Source organism: Pongo pygmaeus, chromosome 10 (genome assembly GCF_028885625.2).
Source record: "Pongo pygmaeus isolate AG05252 chromosome 10, NHGRI_mPonPyg2-v2.0_pri, whole genome shotgun sequence".
NCBI lineage: Eukaryota > Metazoa > Chordata > Mammalia > Primates > Hominidae > Pongo > Pongo pygmaeus.
The window spans coordinates 131,531,878-131,546,981 of record NC_072383.2 but is presented as its reverse complement, the minus strand read 5'-3'; the positions used below and the strand labels follow the sequence as shown (position 1 = coordinate 131,546,981).

Below are 15,104 nucleotides of genomic sequence, written 5' to 3'. Positions count from 1 at the left end.
AAAAAATGGAAGGATTCCAATTTTCTGCTGAACAGTTGGAAAACATAGATGGAACGGACAGTATCCTCAAGTTATGCACTGACCTAAGAAGTAATAAAAACCTGAATAGAACTTTAATGATTACAGAAATTGACACTTAAAAAGAAACAGGCTAGGCGCGGTGGCTCACATCTGTAATCCCAGCTCTCAGGGAGGCAGAGGCGGGAGGATAGCTTGAGCCCAGGACTTCGAGACCTGCCTGGGCAATATAGCGAGACCCCGTTCTCCACAAAAAGAAAAAAAAAAAGACACACACACACACACAAAAAAAAAGAGTAAAAGAAACACCAAACCCAAATGATTTTTAAGAGAAAAAGGAAAAAAAAACCCTTAGCTCATTTGATAACCTTGGCAATCCTTGTTACTTTGGTAACATAATTGAAAACAGGAAAGGAAAGTTACGGGCCATGAACAATAGATGAAAAAATATTAACATACATGAACAATAACAATATGACCAACTAGGACTTATGCTGGGAATAGCAAGCACCGTTTAATTTTAGAATTTGCCAGGTTAGTTTTTCTTGGGAGAAATCCACTAATTCATCATTAAAGGAGAAGACTCATAAGATCATCTCCAATAGATGCAGAAACAACATGCGGTAAAACTTCAACATCTTTTCATGATAAAGCTTTCAACAATCAAAATCAGAATAGATGAGACGTTTCTTAACCTGATAAAGTGTTCTTGAAACCTAACAGCAGACCTCATACTTAATTAACCACAAAACACTAGAAGCATTGAAGTAAGGAGTAAGAAATGGATGCCTGTTAACCACTGCTTCTGTTCAAAACAGTTTGGAGATCCTAGCCAGCATAATTAAACCAGAAAAGGAATTAAGGATTGAAAAGGGAGACATCAACTTATTATTTACAGACAATGTAATTTGTTAACAGAAAATGTAAGGAAACCTAGATTTTGTGTTAACTAATATGTATTTCAGCAACAATTAGATACCAAGGTAAGATATAAAAGTCTATTGCTTTCATTTATACTAGAAACAATATTTTTTGAAAGATACCATTTACAATAGCAATAAATAATGTACTAAGGAATAAATTCATGGTAACAATGTGTGTAAGACTTTTACAGAAAAAATTACACAACTTTTTTCTTTTTGAGACATGGTCTCCATTTGTCACCCAGGCTGGAGTGCAGTGGCAAGATCATGGCTCCCTACAGCCTAGAACTCTTAATCTCAAGTTATCCTCCCACCTCAGCCTCCTGAGTAGCTGAGACTGCAAGTGTGCACCACCACACCTGGCTATTTATTTTTTGTAGAGGCTGGGTCTCACTGTTGCCCAGGCTGATCTTAAACTCTTGGGCTCAAGTGATCCTCCTGCCTGGGCCCCCCAAAGCACTGGGATTACAGGTGTGAGTCACCGTGCCTGGGCTATACACAACTTTATTGAACATATAAAAATTTACCTAAGTAACAAAAAGAGGTACCATCTTTACAGATGAAAGGACTCAGTATTAAAATATGGCAGTTTGCCCCATATTAATTCATAAAATTCAGTGTAATTCCAATAAAAAAAAATCTGCCAAAAGCTTTTTGGATAGAACTTGACAGATGAATCCTAAAATTCATATAAAGAGTAAGGGTAAGAATAACCAAAGAATTTTGAAGAATAAGGAGGGCACGTTGATCTTACTGTGTAACGAGACACACTATCATGGCATCTTGACAAGATGAGAGGAGAGCAGTAGAGCCAATTGGGAGCCTAGAAACGGACTCTCCTGTAAGTCGGAAGTTGGTAGGTCACAGATCGTTAAGGAGAGAGTGGACTGCAGTGAGTGATGCTGGTGAAAATGGTTTTTCATATTTGGAGAAGTAAGTTGTATCACACTGAGTATAAAACTAAGGCTGAGTGTGATGGCTCATGCCTGTAATTGCAGTGCTTTGGGAGTCCAAGGAAGGAGGATCAGTTGAGCCCAGAAGTTCCAGACCAGCCTGGGCAACATAGGGAGGTCTCGTCTCTACAAAAAAAATCCAGCACAACAAAATTAGGCTTGGTTGTGCATGCCTGTAGTCCCAGCTACTTGGGAGGCTGAGGTGGGAGGATCACTTGAGCCTGGGAGGTTGAGGCTGCGGTGAGCCAAGATGACCACTGCACTCTAGCCTAGGTGACACAGCGAGACCCCTGTGTCTTTAAAAAAAAAAAAAAAAAAAAAGAGGAAACTAAAATCTTTGGTAAACAACTCAGGAGACTATGATGCTGGGGTGGGAAGGGCTTTTTTAAGGCACATGTGAAAAACATCACAAAGGGAAAGAATGATCAATTAATTAAAAGTTACATCTTGTGTAGTCTGACAAGAAAGGCAGAATGTTGATAATTGTTGACACTGGTAATAACATGGGAGCTCGTTACTGTGCTTTCGTATATGTTTGAAAACTTTCCTGATAGGAAGTCAACACACACAAACTTATATGTAGCACAGAAGTCACCATGAAACAGGCCTGAGTCACATTTTGAAGATGTTTAGAATGTACAAAAGTTAGAAATGGCTCATAAACGTGTGTTAGCTATCTATTGCTGCATAGCAAGTAACCCCAAAACTTAGCAACTTAAATGCACTCGTGTATCCGAGGGCTCCACTGGAGAAGGAGCCACTTCCGAGCTCCCTCCCATGGGGATGGCAGGACTCAGTTCCTCCTTGGCCTTTGGACGTTATCCTTAGTCCCCCTGCTCCATGGGGCTCTTCACAGGGCAGCTCACAGCATGGCACTGGACTTTTGAGAGTGCCAGCCAGGCAGAAGCCACAGTATTTTATAGCTGCTCTCAGGAGTGGCATTCCATGACTTTTGCTGGAATCTGTTCATTACGGGCAAGTCACCGGGTCCCACCCCAACTCAGGGAAGGAGTCACACAGGGTGTGAACACCAGGAGGTGGGGGTCGTTGGGCCATTTTGGGAGCTGCCTGCACAGGGCCAAGAAGATGTTCAGCCTTACTATTGATGAGGTAAATGCAGCATGATGTATTTAGATAGCAGGTCACACTGAAGGCAAGTAAGTGTGGCGGCGCGGCATCAAGTATCAAGATTGTGGGAAGTAGGAAATCCCTGGTGCTAGAGGTGGAGGTGGTTGTTCTCCGGGACCAGGCAACACATACAGAGATGGTCACTGAGTCGCAGTTTGTAGTTTTGAAAAAGTAGGCGCTTGTCATGCTTCATTTGCAAAGTCATGGGTAGGTAGGCTGATGTGTTTGTATGATAAAACATTTCACATCAGTTACAATGAACGAACCATATGTACGTGTTTCACCCAGTGTCAGTCTCAAAAATACATGGCTGAGTAAAGAAACAAGTTGCAGGGCCAGGCACGTGGCTCACGCCTGTAATCCCAACATTTTGGAAGGCTGAGGTGGGTGCATCACTTGAGGTCAGGAGTTCGAGACCAGCCTGGCCAACGTGGTGAAACCCCATCTTTACTAAAAATACAACAAAAAATTAGCTGGGCTTGGTGGCAGGTGCCTGTAATTCTAGCTTCTTAGGAGGCTGAGGCAGGAGAATTGCTTGAACCCAGGAGGCGAGGTTGCAGTGAGATGAGATCGCGCCATTGCGCTCCAGCCTGGACAACAGAGTGAGATTCTGTCTCAAAAAAAAAAAGGAAACAAGTTGCAGTCAGATGTGTCCCACATGTTACTATTTAGGTTAAAACTTACAGCTGTGGCATGTGTCTGTGGACATGGGGTAAAAATTTAAAGGTGTGGGGGGGCTGTACCCATTATTTGCAATATTTTCTTTCTTATAAAAAGCATTCTGGAGCAAACATGGCAAAATGCAAAGATTTACTTATTGGTAGTATTGAGTGACACTTTATTTTTCGGTTTGATCTTTTCACTTTTTTTTGAAAGAGCGTCTCACCCTCTCGCCCAGGCTGGAATGCAGTGGCGCAACCTTGGCTCACTGCAACCCCCACCTCCTAGGCTGAAGTAATCCTTCTATCTTAGCCTCCCAAGTAGCTGGGACCACAGGCCCACACAACCACACCCAGCTAGTTTTTCTATTTTTTGTAGAGACGGGGTTTCACCATGTTGGCCAGGCTAGTCTCAAACTCCTGGGCTCAAGTGATCCGCCCACCTCAGCCTCTCAAAGTGCTGGGATGACAGGCGTGAGCCACCACACCCGGCCTTCACTATTAAAAGTTCAATAAACTTGTGTAAATGAACATCCCATTTCAGGTGATATACTTATGTTAGATTTCGAGAAGTAGAATTTGTGGGGATGAGATCCTGAGATTTTTGTTTGCTTGTTTTTATGAGGCAAGGTCTCACTCTTGCCCAGGCTGGAGTTCAGTGGTGTGATCATAGCTCACCGCAGCCTCCAACTCCTGGGTTCAAGTGATCCTCCTGCCTCAGCCTACCAAGTAGCTGGGACTACAGGTGCACTACCACGCCTGGCTAATTTGTAATATATTTTGTAGAGACAGGGTCTTGCTGTTACCCAGGCTGGTCTCAAACTCCTGGCCCCAAGCAATTCTCCTGTCTTGGCCTACCAAAGTGCTGGCATTCCAGGCATGGGCCACCCTGTCCAGCCCGAGATCCTGAGATTTAAGGCTTCACTGGGTCTTCCCAGGTCACGACGGCTGAGGCCTCAGAAGACAGTCCGAGGCCAAGTGCTCCCGACATGGAGGACTTCGGCCTCGTGAAGCTGCCTCACCCAGCAGCCCCTGTCACTGTGAAGAGGAAGCGAGTTCTTTGGGAGAGCCAGGAGGAGTCCCAGGACCTCACGCCGACTGTGCCCTGGCAGGAAATCTTGGGGCAGCCTCCTGCCCTGGGAACCACCCAGGTAAGGCACACGGCTGTGGCACTGTCTGTCTCTGAGGGGTCTGCACAGCCCGGGGAGCCCGAGATGCGTCCTGAGCCCTAGGGAGGCTGCTTGTGAGAAAGTCGTGGCGGGCATTCCCATCTCACCACTTGCACATTGGCTGTGCTCACCATCCATCCCAGGAGGAGTGGCTTGTCTGGCTCCGGTTCCACAAGAAGAAGTGGCAGCTGCAGGCCCGGCAGCGCCTCGCCCGCAGGAAGAGGCAGCGTCTGGAGTCGGCAGAGGGTGTGCTGAGGCCCGGGGCCATCCGGGATGGTCCTGCCACGGGGCTGGGGAGCTTCTTGCGAAGAACTGCCCGCAGCATCCTGGACCTTCCGTGGCAGATTGTGCAGGTGTAGACCTTGATCCAAGGGGAGGGCAGTGGCTCTGCTGATGGCCCAGGGACGGGGTGTCCAGCTGGGCCCTGAGGTCTGGGATGGGAGGGTTAGAGTGGGCCTGGAGTTTCCTGCCTATCGTAGGGAGGCCGAAGGCCCTGTGCTGGGAGCTGGAAGCTACCTGGGATGTGGCCCCATCTGTGGGTTCCAGTGTGTCCTGTGACGTGCTGTATGTCCGTGTGGCCTTTCAGATCAGCCAGACCAGCCAGGCCGGCCTGTTCAGGCTGTGGGCGCTCGTTGGCAGTGACTTGCACTGCATCAGGCTGAGCATCCCCCGTGTGTTTTACGTGAACCAGCGAGTCGCTAAAGCAGAGGAGGGCACTTCGTATCGCAAGGTAGGGAGGCAGCTGGTGCTGCCTCTGCAGTCATCTGGGCAGCCTGAGGTGGCTTTCCTGTGATCTAGCATGGCCTCGAGCCTCCATCTCCTCAGTACCTTAGGGGGATGTTGTAGGAATTCCTCAAAACAACGTGTGTGAGCACTGAGCACAGAGCCTGGGGCAGAGCGAGTGCCGGGAATGGAGCTGCTGGTGTCCTTGTCACGATGAGCTTGTCTGCCTGCGAGGTCCATGTTGTGGGGACAAACCAAGTGGCGTTGGTTAGAGATTGTGAACTCTGTCTCCATAGGCTCTTTGGTTGTTAACAGCTTTATTGGGATGTAAAGTTACACACCATCCAACGCACCCATTTCAAGTGCAGAATTAATGGCTTTTAGGGGCATGACTATTGCCAGTCAATGTTGACATTTTCTTTTTTTTTTTTAATTTTACTTTGATTTCTGGGATCCATGTGCAGAAAGTGCAGGTTTGTTACCTAAGTAAGCACATGCCATGGTGGTTTGCTGCACCCATCACCCCGTCACCTGGGCATTAGGCCCCACATGCATTAGCTGTTTATCCTGATATTCCCCCTCCCCTCGCCCCCCCATTCGGATATTTTCATCACTCCAGAAAGAAACCTGGCATCCCTTACCTGTCACCATCCTCCCCCAGCCCTTAGTAGCCACTGATCCACTTCCTGTCTCTGGGTTTGCCTGTTTGGGCATTTGATGTAAATGGAACCCTACAGTAGGTGGGTCTTTGTGCTGGGCTTCTTCCACCTACAGAAACTGCGAGGGTTTTCATGTGGCCATGAGTGCGCTGAGGCTCTTAGATAACATTTCTGCCCGAACTCCCCATTGTTAATGTGTCAGCTCAGCACATTTCTTGACTGGATGCTGTGAATCACGTAAGAAGTGACACGTAGTTGGGGAGATGAGGTGTGCATATTTGTACCTACATAAGGAGGTTTTCTGGAGAAGGTGAAACTTGATTCCAGCCAGGTGATTCAGTAGAATGTGCATATAGAAAGTAGACGCAGAGCCAGGTGTGGTGGTTCACACCCGTAATCCCAGCACTTTGGGAGACCGAGGTGGGCGGATAAAAAAAGGAAAGCGGACACAGAGGCATCGAGACCACAGAGAACAGGTGGGACTGTGGGATTTCTACACCTTCCTTTAGATGCGTGGTGCTGTGGTGCTGTGTAGAAGTGCCCTAACTTTTGGGATGTTTCCCTTTATGACTATCAGCTCATCTCTGGAGGGAGGTTCTGGCGCTGTGTGAATATTCTGTCCTCAACGTTTGACTGGATGGTGTCAGCATCCATGTCTCATGGGGTCCATGAGGCTCCAGGATGATGTCTTCTGATTCTGTTCCTCTGTGTGTATTAACTGTTTCCTTTATAATGAAGAGCTTTGTGCAGATCAGGTAGAAATGAACTCTAGTTTATTCCTTAAAAAGCAAGATACCAGAGGTATAATATGCTGAGGGTTTTTTTTTTTTTTTAAGCAAGATAAATACTTTTTCCCTTTAAATTATTTTTAATTTTCAAGGTAGGGCATGGCAAATGGGTTTATTCCTTTCACTTTTCCTCTCTTTTTAAAGTATTACTATGGATTAGTGGATTTTTGTTTAACTTTGTTGTTTCTGTTTTTGAGAAGGTCTCTCACTCCATCACCCAGGCTGGAGTGCAGTGGCATGATCTTGCCTCACTGCAGCCTTGTACTCTTGGGCTCAAGCAATCCTCCTACCTCGGTGTTTAATGTTTGAATATCAACCGTAGCCAAATCCTGCCCAACACACAAGTGTTAGGTATGTTAAGGTACACGGTAGGCCCTCACTTTATGTTATTGATAGGTCCTTAGAAACTGCAATTTTAAGTGAAATGACTAAGTAAAATGATGTATAATGAAACAGATTTTTTTTCTTCTCGGAAACTACAATGAAACTGTGTTGGCCAGGCACAGTGGTGCATGTCTGTAATCCCAGCAATTTGGGAGGCTGAGGCTGGTGGATTGCTTGAGCTCAGGCATTTGAGACCAGCCTGGGCAACATGGCAAAACCCCTTCTCTACAGAGTTTTTTTTGAATTTATTTATTTTTATTTGTTTGTTTGTTTTGAGATGGAGTTTCTCTCTTGTTGCCCAGGCTGGCGTGCAGTGGCGCATCTCGGCTCACCGCAACCTCCACCTCCTGGGTTCAAGAAATTCTCCTGCTTCAGCCTCCCGAGTAGCTGGGATTACAGGCACGCACCACCATGCCCGGCTAGTTTTGTATTTTTTAGTAGAGATGGGGTTTCTCCGTGTTGGTTAGGCTGGTCTCGAACTCCTGATCTCAGGTGATCTGCCCACCTCGGCCTCCCAAAGTGCTGGGATTACAGGTTGAACCACGGCGCCTGGCCCCAGAATTTTTTTTTTTTTTTTTTTAAAGGAAGAAAGAACGTTGAACAAAATGATGTTATTTGAGGACCTGCTATACATCACTTCACTTCACCATCACAGTTTCCAAGAATCCATTGATGTTAAGTGAGGACTTACTGTAATTTACATATAGTTAAGTGCAGATTTCTAAATGTGCAGTTGATTGGGTTTTTGGACACATGACTATGCCTGTGTCACCCCCACCCCCACCCAGGTGCAGAACATTTCCATCACCCTGGAGGGTGCTCTTGTCCCCCCCATGCAACCTTCTGCTGGCCTGATTTCTGTATTTCTAGAACTGTGTGCATGTGACTTTCTAGAACTTCATATTAATGGAGCCAGACAGTAGACTCTTTGGTGGTCAATGTCTTTTTGAGACTCAAATTATCCCAAATTGGGCTGGCCAGATCCCTTCAAGCTGGCACCTGAGTCCTTTTGACATGCCCTGTTGGTCTTTGAAAACTTCCTTGCTTTCTGGCCACTAAGAGAGGCCAGGCTCACCTTGAACTTCCAGACATGGAATTAGCTGTTCCTCTAAAGAGCCTGAGCCTCGTTGAGAGGCTACGTTGAGAAACCAAGCTTAGAGCTCAAGGGGTATCATTTCATCTAGATTCCTTCAGTGAACAGCCAGGAAATATATACATTTTTAAAAATGCAATTACACTAATTGTTCCAGTTCATATTTACCAGAACATAATTTTTCATTTCTTTGATTTTGTGTGTGTGTGTGTGTCGGTCTAATTTCATGTTACTGGAAAAATCTGACCCCTACTGGTTCTCTTCTCGCTTGAGAATTATTCAGATTTTCCTGGTTGTTGTTATGCCAAGAAATGCTTTATTGCAACCTGGACATTTTACATATTTGAGACTTTGGGTATTTTTAAAAATCCTTTAGAGTGTCAGATTTTTTTGTTTGTTTGTTTTAGCAACAACCAACCCGGTTAATTCCAGTGCCCAAGCTCTTCCTTGCCTCTTTGTGCAAAGCTTCCAATGTCAGCTCAGCCTCCAGAGCCTCTGCTGCGTTGTTTTGGGTCACCTGTGCAAGTGCAGCTTGTAGTGAGCCTGGGACTTGTGCTGCTGGTTCATGCATGAAGCTAGGGTGCTCCTCTCCAGCTCTCCTCTCCAGAATTCCCCCAGCCCCCCACACACGAAGCTAGGGTGCCCCTCTCCAGCTCTCTTCTCCAGGATTCCCCCAGCCCTCCACACAGGGAGCTAGGGTACCCCTCTCCAGCTCTCCTCTCCAGGATTCCCCCAGCCCCCCACTCATGAAACTAGGGTGCCCCCTCTCCAGCTCTCCCAGACCCCCCCCAGGACCCCACACAGGAAGCTAGGGTGCCCCTCTCCAGCTCTCCCAGACCCCCCCAGGACCCCATTCGTGAAGCTAGGGTGCCACCTCTCCAGCTCTCCCAGACCCCCCCAGGACCCCACACAGGGAGCTAGGGTACCCCTCTCCAGCTCTCCCAGACCCCCCCAGAACCCCACACAGGGAGCTAGGGTGCCCCTCTCCAGCTCTCCCAGACCCCCCCAGGACCCCACACACACACTCTGGCTCCCCCAGGGGCTCTCTTTCCGTTTCTCTGACTAGGAAAATGTGATTTCTCTCAGTTTTTGCCATCTACACCCTCAGGTTAAACCCATGAGAGAATGGAGGAAGATGAACTGGGAACCTCCCCAGACCAGTGTTGACTGCTGTATTCTGAGAGCTCTTGTCTATTCTCAGAGGCTGCAGGTTGCTTTTCAAAATTGTGTCCAGAGGCCAGGCATGGTGGCTCACACCTGCATTTCCAGCAATTCGGGAGGCTGAAGTGGGAGGATCACTTGAGCCTAGGAGTTTGAGACCAGCCTGGGCCTCATAGTGAGACCTTTCAACAAAAAAAAAAACAAGCCGTCCGTGGTGGTGTGTTCCTTGTCCCAGCTACTCAGGAGGCTGAGGCTGGAGGACTGCTTGAGCCCAGGAGTTGGAGGCTGCAGTGAGTTGTGATCACACTGCTGCACTCCAGCCTGGGCAACAGAGTAAGACCCAGTCTGTAAAAAATAAATAAATAACATAAAAATTACGTCCAGAGTTTTTAGTTGTAATCATTGAGAGACGTGGACTGTGGCGTGGTGGGTGTACCCCATCGTTAGGGGCACCGGAAGTCCTAGGACGCCGAACAGTGTGTGCTTGTGTGCGCACCACAGACATTACCACCTACGCCCAGTGACGAGATCATCATCGTATTCTCGCCAGGTAAATCGGGTCCTTCCTCGCTCCAACGTGGTCTACAATCTCTATGAGTATTCAGTGCCAGAGGACATGTACCAGGAGCACATCAACGAGATCAACGCTGAGCTGTCAGCACCGGACATCGAGGGCGTATATGAGACTCAGGTGACTCCCCAGCCACCCTCGACTGGACTGGGGGAGGCTTCAGCAGGGTGGTATAGAGGAAGGAAACCCGCCCAGGGTTGGGCTAGGGAACAGCGGCGATTGTGGACTCGTTCCCACAGGTGAGGTGAATGTCAGCAGTGTGTCTGCCAAAAGTGGCCTGTGGGCAGTGGGCCAGGCAGCTGCAGGGGCACAGCCACATCCCAGGCATAAGTCACGTGGGCAGCCAGAGCCCCCCACATCCAGCCCTTGCCGGCCTGTCTGCCCGATTCTTCCAGGTTCCATTACTGTTCCGGGCCCTGGTGCACCTGGGCTGTGTGTGTGTGGTCAATAAACAGCTGGTGAGGCACCTTTCAGGCTGGGAAGCAGAGACCTTTGCTCTTGAGCACCTGGAGATGCGCTCTCTGGCCCAGTTCAGCTACCTGGAACCAGGTATGGCCTGCACCAGCCGCCCACCATGTGCCTGCCTCCCACACATCTGGGGTGACGGTCTTGTTTCCTTCTCCAGGGAGTATCCGCCATATCTACCTGTACCACCACGCACAGGGCCACAAAGCACTCTTCGGGATCTTCATCCCCTCACAGCGCAGAGCGTCAGTCTTTGTGCTGGACACTGTGAGTCCTGGGCCCTCCATGGCAGCACGTTGGCTGGGGCAGGGTTTGGGGAAGGAGGACATCTCCCAGGGTGCCCAGGCCCTCCAGGTCTTGTCCTCAAGGGCCTTTGCCCATGAGTGCTTGTCGTGATTGAATTAGCAGTGCCGTGGCAATGGCGGAGTCTGCCCCAGGGCTGCTCCCACTTCCTCCTGCGCAGGGTGAGGCTGACGTGGCCTGCATTTGTCTAGGTGCGCAGCAACCAGATGCCCAGCCTTGGCACCCTGTACTCAGCGGAGCATGGCCTCCTCCTGGAGAAGGTGGGCCCTGAGCTCCTGCCACCCCCCAAACACACCTTCGAAGTTCGGGCAGAAACTGACCTGAAGACCATCTGCAGAGCCATCCAGCGATTCCTGCTTGCCTACAAGGTGAGAGTGGTTGGGGTCTTGCTGTGTGAGCCCCCTCTCCTTTGAGGCTGGGTCCACCCGGGTCTTTTCTTCCATTTTGCCTTGACCCAGGAGGAGCGCCGGGGGCCCACACTCATCGCTGTTCAGTCCAGCTGGGAGCTGAAGAGGCTGGCCAGTGAGATTCCCGTCTTGGAGGAATTCCCACTGGTGCCTATCTGTGTGGCCGACAAGATCAACTATGGGGTCCTGGACTGGCAGCGCCATGGAGCCCGGCGCATGATCCGACACTACCTCAACCTGGACACCTGCCTGTCGCAGGCCTTCGAGATGAGCAGGTGAGCGCAGCACTGTCATTGTGGGCCAGTGGTCCCCAGGCAGAGCCAGCCTCGGTGGTCTCTGTGACCCGGCGATATACCCTGTGCTGACCTGTGCCCCGGCGCCAACCTGTGCCCCAGTGCTGACCTGTGTCCCGGTGCAGGTACTTTCACATTCCCATTGGGAACCTACCAGAGGACATCTCCACATTCGGCTCCGATCTCTTCTTTGCCCGCCACCTCCAACGCCACAACCACCTGCTCTGGCTGTCCCCTACGGCCCGCCCTGACCTGGGTGGAAAGGAGGCTGATGACAACTGTCTTGTCATGGAGTTCGATGACCAAGCCACTGTTGAGATCAACAGTTCAGGCTGTTACTCCACAGGTAAGTGGGTGGAAGGACGAGGCCCATGAGACCTGGCTGGTGTTTCAGCCATTCTGTGACACCTTCTCAAGGCGAGAGTGCCCGAGGATGGGCTCAGAGCTCGACCGTGCAGGTCAGAGCTGAGGCTGTAGGAGACGGTCCTGGGGTCAAGGTCCAGGTGGGGCCTCCTGTGCCCTCGGGAATCTGAATAGCCTGGCAGGTGTGAGGATGGGTGTGGGCAGGTCTGATGCTGGTTCTGGAGGTGGTGGTGGCTGGAGTCAGGCCCGGGGGGCTGGTGGTGCTGGAGCTGGCAGGATGCTGGCTGAGCATGGCGTCTTCCTGTGCAGTGTGTGTGGAGCTGGACCTTCAGAACCTGGCCGTCAACACCATTCTCCAGTCTCACCATGTCAACGACATGGAGGGGGCCGACAGCATGGGGATCAGCTTCGACGTGATCCAGCAGGCCTCCCTGGAGGACATGATCACGGGTGGTCAGGCTGCCAGTGCCCCGGCCAGCTATGATGAGACAGCCCTGTGCTCTAACACCTTCAGGTGCCACCCTCTGTGGGAAGGAGTGTTACTAATAGAAGGGTCTTATCCTTTGCCCTTAATTTGGAAAGCTAAGGTCTAAGACAAGGTCCATTGGGCTTCCCTTAGTCTTAATGGCAAAGCCAGAGACCACTGTGTGGCGAGTTTCCCATCTTCAGTCTGTTGTCTTTACCACCGTGTGGGTCCAGCCTGGTCCCTGGCAACTGTTCCATGTGCTGCCTCTGACCTCCCTGTGGCCAGAGATACTTCACACAAAGAGCCTTTCTAACCAGGGCCACTTTTCGATGTGACCAGGGGTACATCATAGGGATCTCCAGCCGGCTCTACTGAGTATGACGTGTGAGGCATCAGCACTTAGGTGTCAGGAGCCGTCGGTCTGCTGCAGAGGGCATGGTTGAGGGTCAGGAGCCATCGGTCTGCTGCGGAGAGCGTGGTTGAGGACGGCTACTCGCAGTACCTACCAGCGGTGGTTTATGCTGGGGAACGCTTGCTGTGTACCAGGAGGTGGGCCGAGCACTTCGCATTCTGCCTCTGTCCCCACATCAGCCCAGGGACGGGGAGCAGTTATTGTCTGTTTTTCAGATAAGGAAACTGAGGTCAGAGGGGCTGCCTTTGTGGTCATACCACACATGAATGGAAGGGTTGGCGCTCAAAAACAAGTCTTTGTAATTCCAGAGCCTGTACTCAGCCATAGTTTTAATGACTCCATACAAAAGGGGAGAGGGAGCATGCCAGAGATGGGCAATGAGGCAGGGAGGCAGTTGGGAGCCGGGAGCAGGGTCTAGGCAGAGACACAGTAGCCCAGGCCTGAAAGGTAGAAGGAGTCCAACGGCAGATCCCCAAACTGCCGCTCTGGAGAATGTGGGGTTTGCCGAATTATTGAAGAGTTTGTGATGAAAGGGAGTTTTAGGAATGGGACTTGGACCTCTGTAGGTTCTCTTGTAACATTCTGTTCTTGACCCCATTGAAGTTCCCGCTTCTTCAGTAGGGTGACGTGCAGTTTTGGAATCCTTTAGCTGAATTGGGGTTCCAGTACCAGAGCAGCTGGCATCTCTGCCCCACAGGAAGTGAAGGGGGCCGGACAGGGCGTGTACAGTGCACTGGCCAATGCCTAGCTGTCTGGCCTGTGACCAGGGCCCCCCACCACGGGAAACTTGTTTACACTGGCACACGCCCTTGTGGCTTTTGTGTGACCTGTGTCTAGGTCCCACCTGCCTGACCATTGCTTCGGTGTAGGGGCCTAGCCTTGTGTTCCCCCTAGTGTTGTAGGGAAGACCCAGCCCAGGGCAGCCCCTGCCTCTTCAGAGGGAAGGCACAAAATCAGTCACCACCACAATAGGGAACAAGTGCAAAGATGTGTTCCTCACAGCTCCTGGTCAGGGAGGGTGCCGTGAGTAGGGAGGCCGTCCTCCATCCCTGGATCCTGCAGGGCAGGACTGAAGAGTCAGATAGGGAGAGTGCCCAGGGCAGCTAGCCGTGTAAGGGAATGGGGTGTAGGCATGTGTTAGTTCACGGGCAAACACCTGAATGGTCCATTTAAAGGAAATGGCGGGAAGGCAGGGCCCAGCCTGCTAGGCGGGAGAGAGGCCTCTAAGTTCTTGTCTCTGACCAGCTGGGGCCATGTGGGTATGGTGATGTTTTGTTTTTGTTTTTTGAGACAGTCTCACTCTGTCACCCAGGCTGGAGTGCAGTGGCACCATCTCGTGTCACTGCAACCTCCACCTCCCGGGTTCAAGCGATTCTCCTGCCTCAGCCTCCCGAGTAGCTGGGATTACAGGTGTGCACCAGCCCAGCTAATTTTTGTATTTTTAATAGAGACGGGGTTTCACCATGTTGGCCAGGTTGGTCTCAAATTCTTGACCTTAGGTGATCCACCTGCCTCGGCCTCCCGAAGTGCTGGGATTACAGGCGTGAGCCACTGCATCCGGCCTAGTGTGGTGTTCTGATGTCTAGGCAATGGCTTTGCTGTGTCCTTCCTGTCAGGGTCCCCGGCCCATCACACACTTGCTGCCTTGTACTGTGCTGCCCTCCCGTCCTGCTTCAGAACACACAGAGTTTGGGTTGTGTTGAGGGCTGTGGTGAAGCCTGAACCAGTTTAAGGAATGAAATGGAAAGAAACAGATGAGGCGTGAGGGTGAAGGGATGAAATTTGGACAGTGACTTAAGGTAGGGACAGTGAGAAGGGGAGGCGACAGTGACGGATTTGGACCCAGCCATGTAGGGAAAACCTGTGCCTGTTTCAGTTGGAGCATCCTGCGTGGCAGCAGCGTGGGAGGCTGAGGGTACGAGGGTGTCCTGCACCTTCTCTTTCAGGATCCTGAAGAGCATGGTCGTGGGCTGGGTGAAAGAGATCACCCAGTACCACAACATCTATGCAGACAACCAGGTGATGCACTTCTACCGCTGGCTTCGGTCGCCATCCTCTCTGCTTCATGACCCCGCCCTGCACCGCACACTCCACAACATGATGAAGAAGCTCTTCCTGCAGTGAGTGCTCCTCCTCCCTGGGCTGTCCACCGCATCCTCATCTGGG

General features: G+C 50.5%; 1 protein-coding gene across 2 annotated transcripts in view; it reads left to right on the top strand.

Annotated features, from left to right (window-relative positions):
• Nucleotides 1-15,104, top strand: part of POLE (DNA polymerase epsilon, catalytic subunit) — a 63,945-nt gene that overhangs the window by 33,508 nt on the left and 15,333 nt on the right. Inside the window, exons 30-40 of one of the 2 annotated variants that reach the window (XM_054444862.2) lie at nt 4,620-4,832; nt 4,994-5,203; nt 5,437-5,580; nt 10,209-10,349; nt 10,625-10,778; nt 10,855-10,961; nt 11,189-11,365; nt 11,456-11,679; nt 11,823-12,043; nt 12,370-12,574; nt 14,885-15,058. In XM_054444862.2, the coding sequence (XP_054300837.1) occupies nt 4,620-4,832; nt 4,994-5,203; nt 5,437-5,580; nt 10,209-10,349; nt 10,625-10,778; nt 10,855-10,961; nt 11,189-11,365; nt 11,456-11,679; nt 11,823-12,043; nt 12,370-12,574; nt 14,885-15,058 (1,970 nt within the window). The remainder of the gene's footprint in view (nt 1-4,619; nt 4,833-4,993; nt 5,204-5,436; nt 5,581-10,208; nt 10,350-10,624; nt 10,779-10,854; nt 10,962-11,188; nt 11,366-11,455; nt 11,680-11,822; nt 12,044-12,369; nt 12,575-14,884; nt 15,059-15,104) is intronic. The other variant, XM_063646852.1, reaches the window with a different exon arrangement.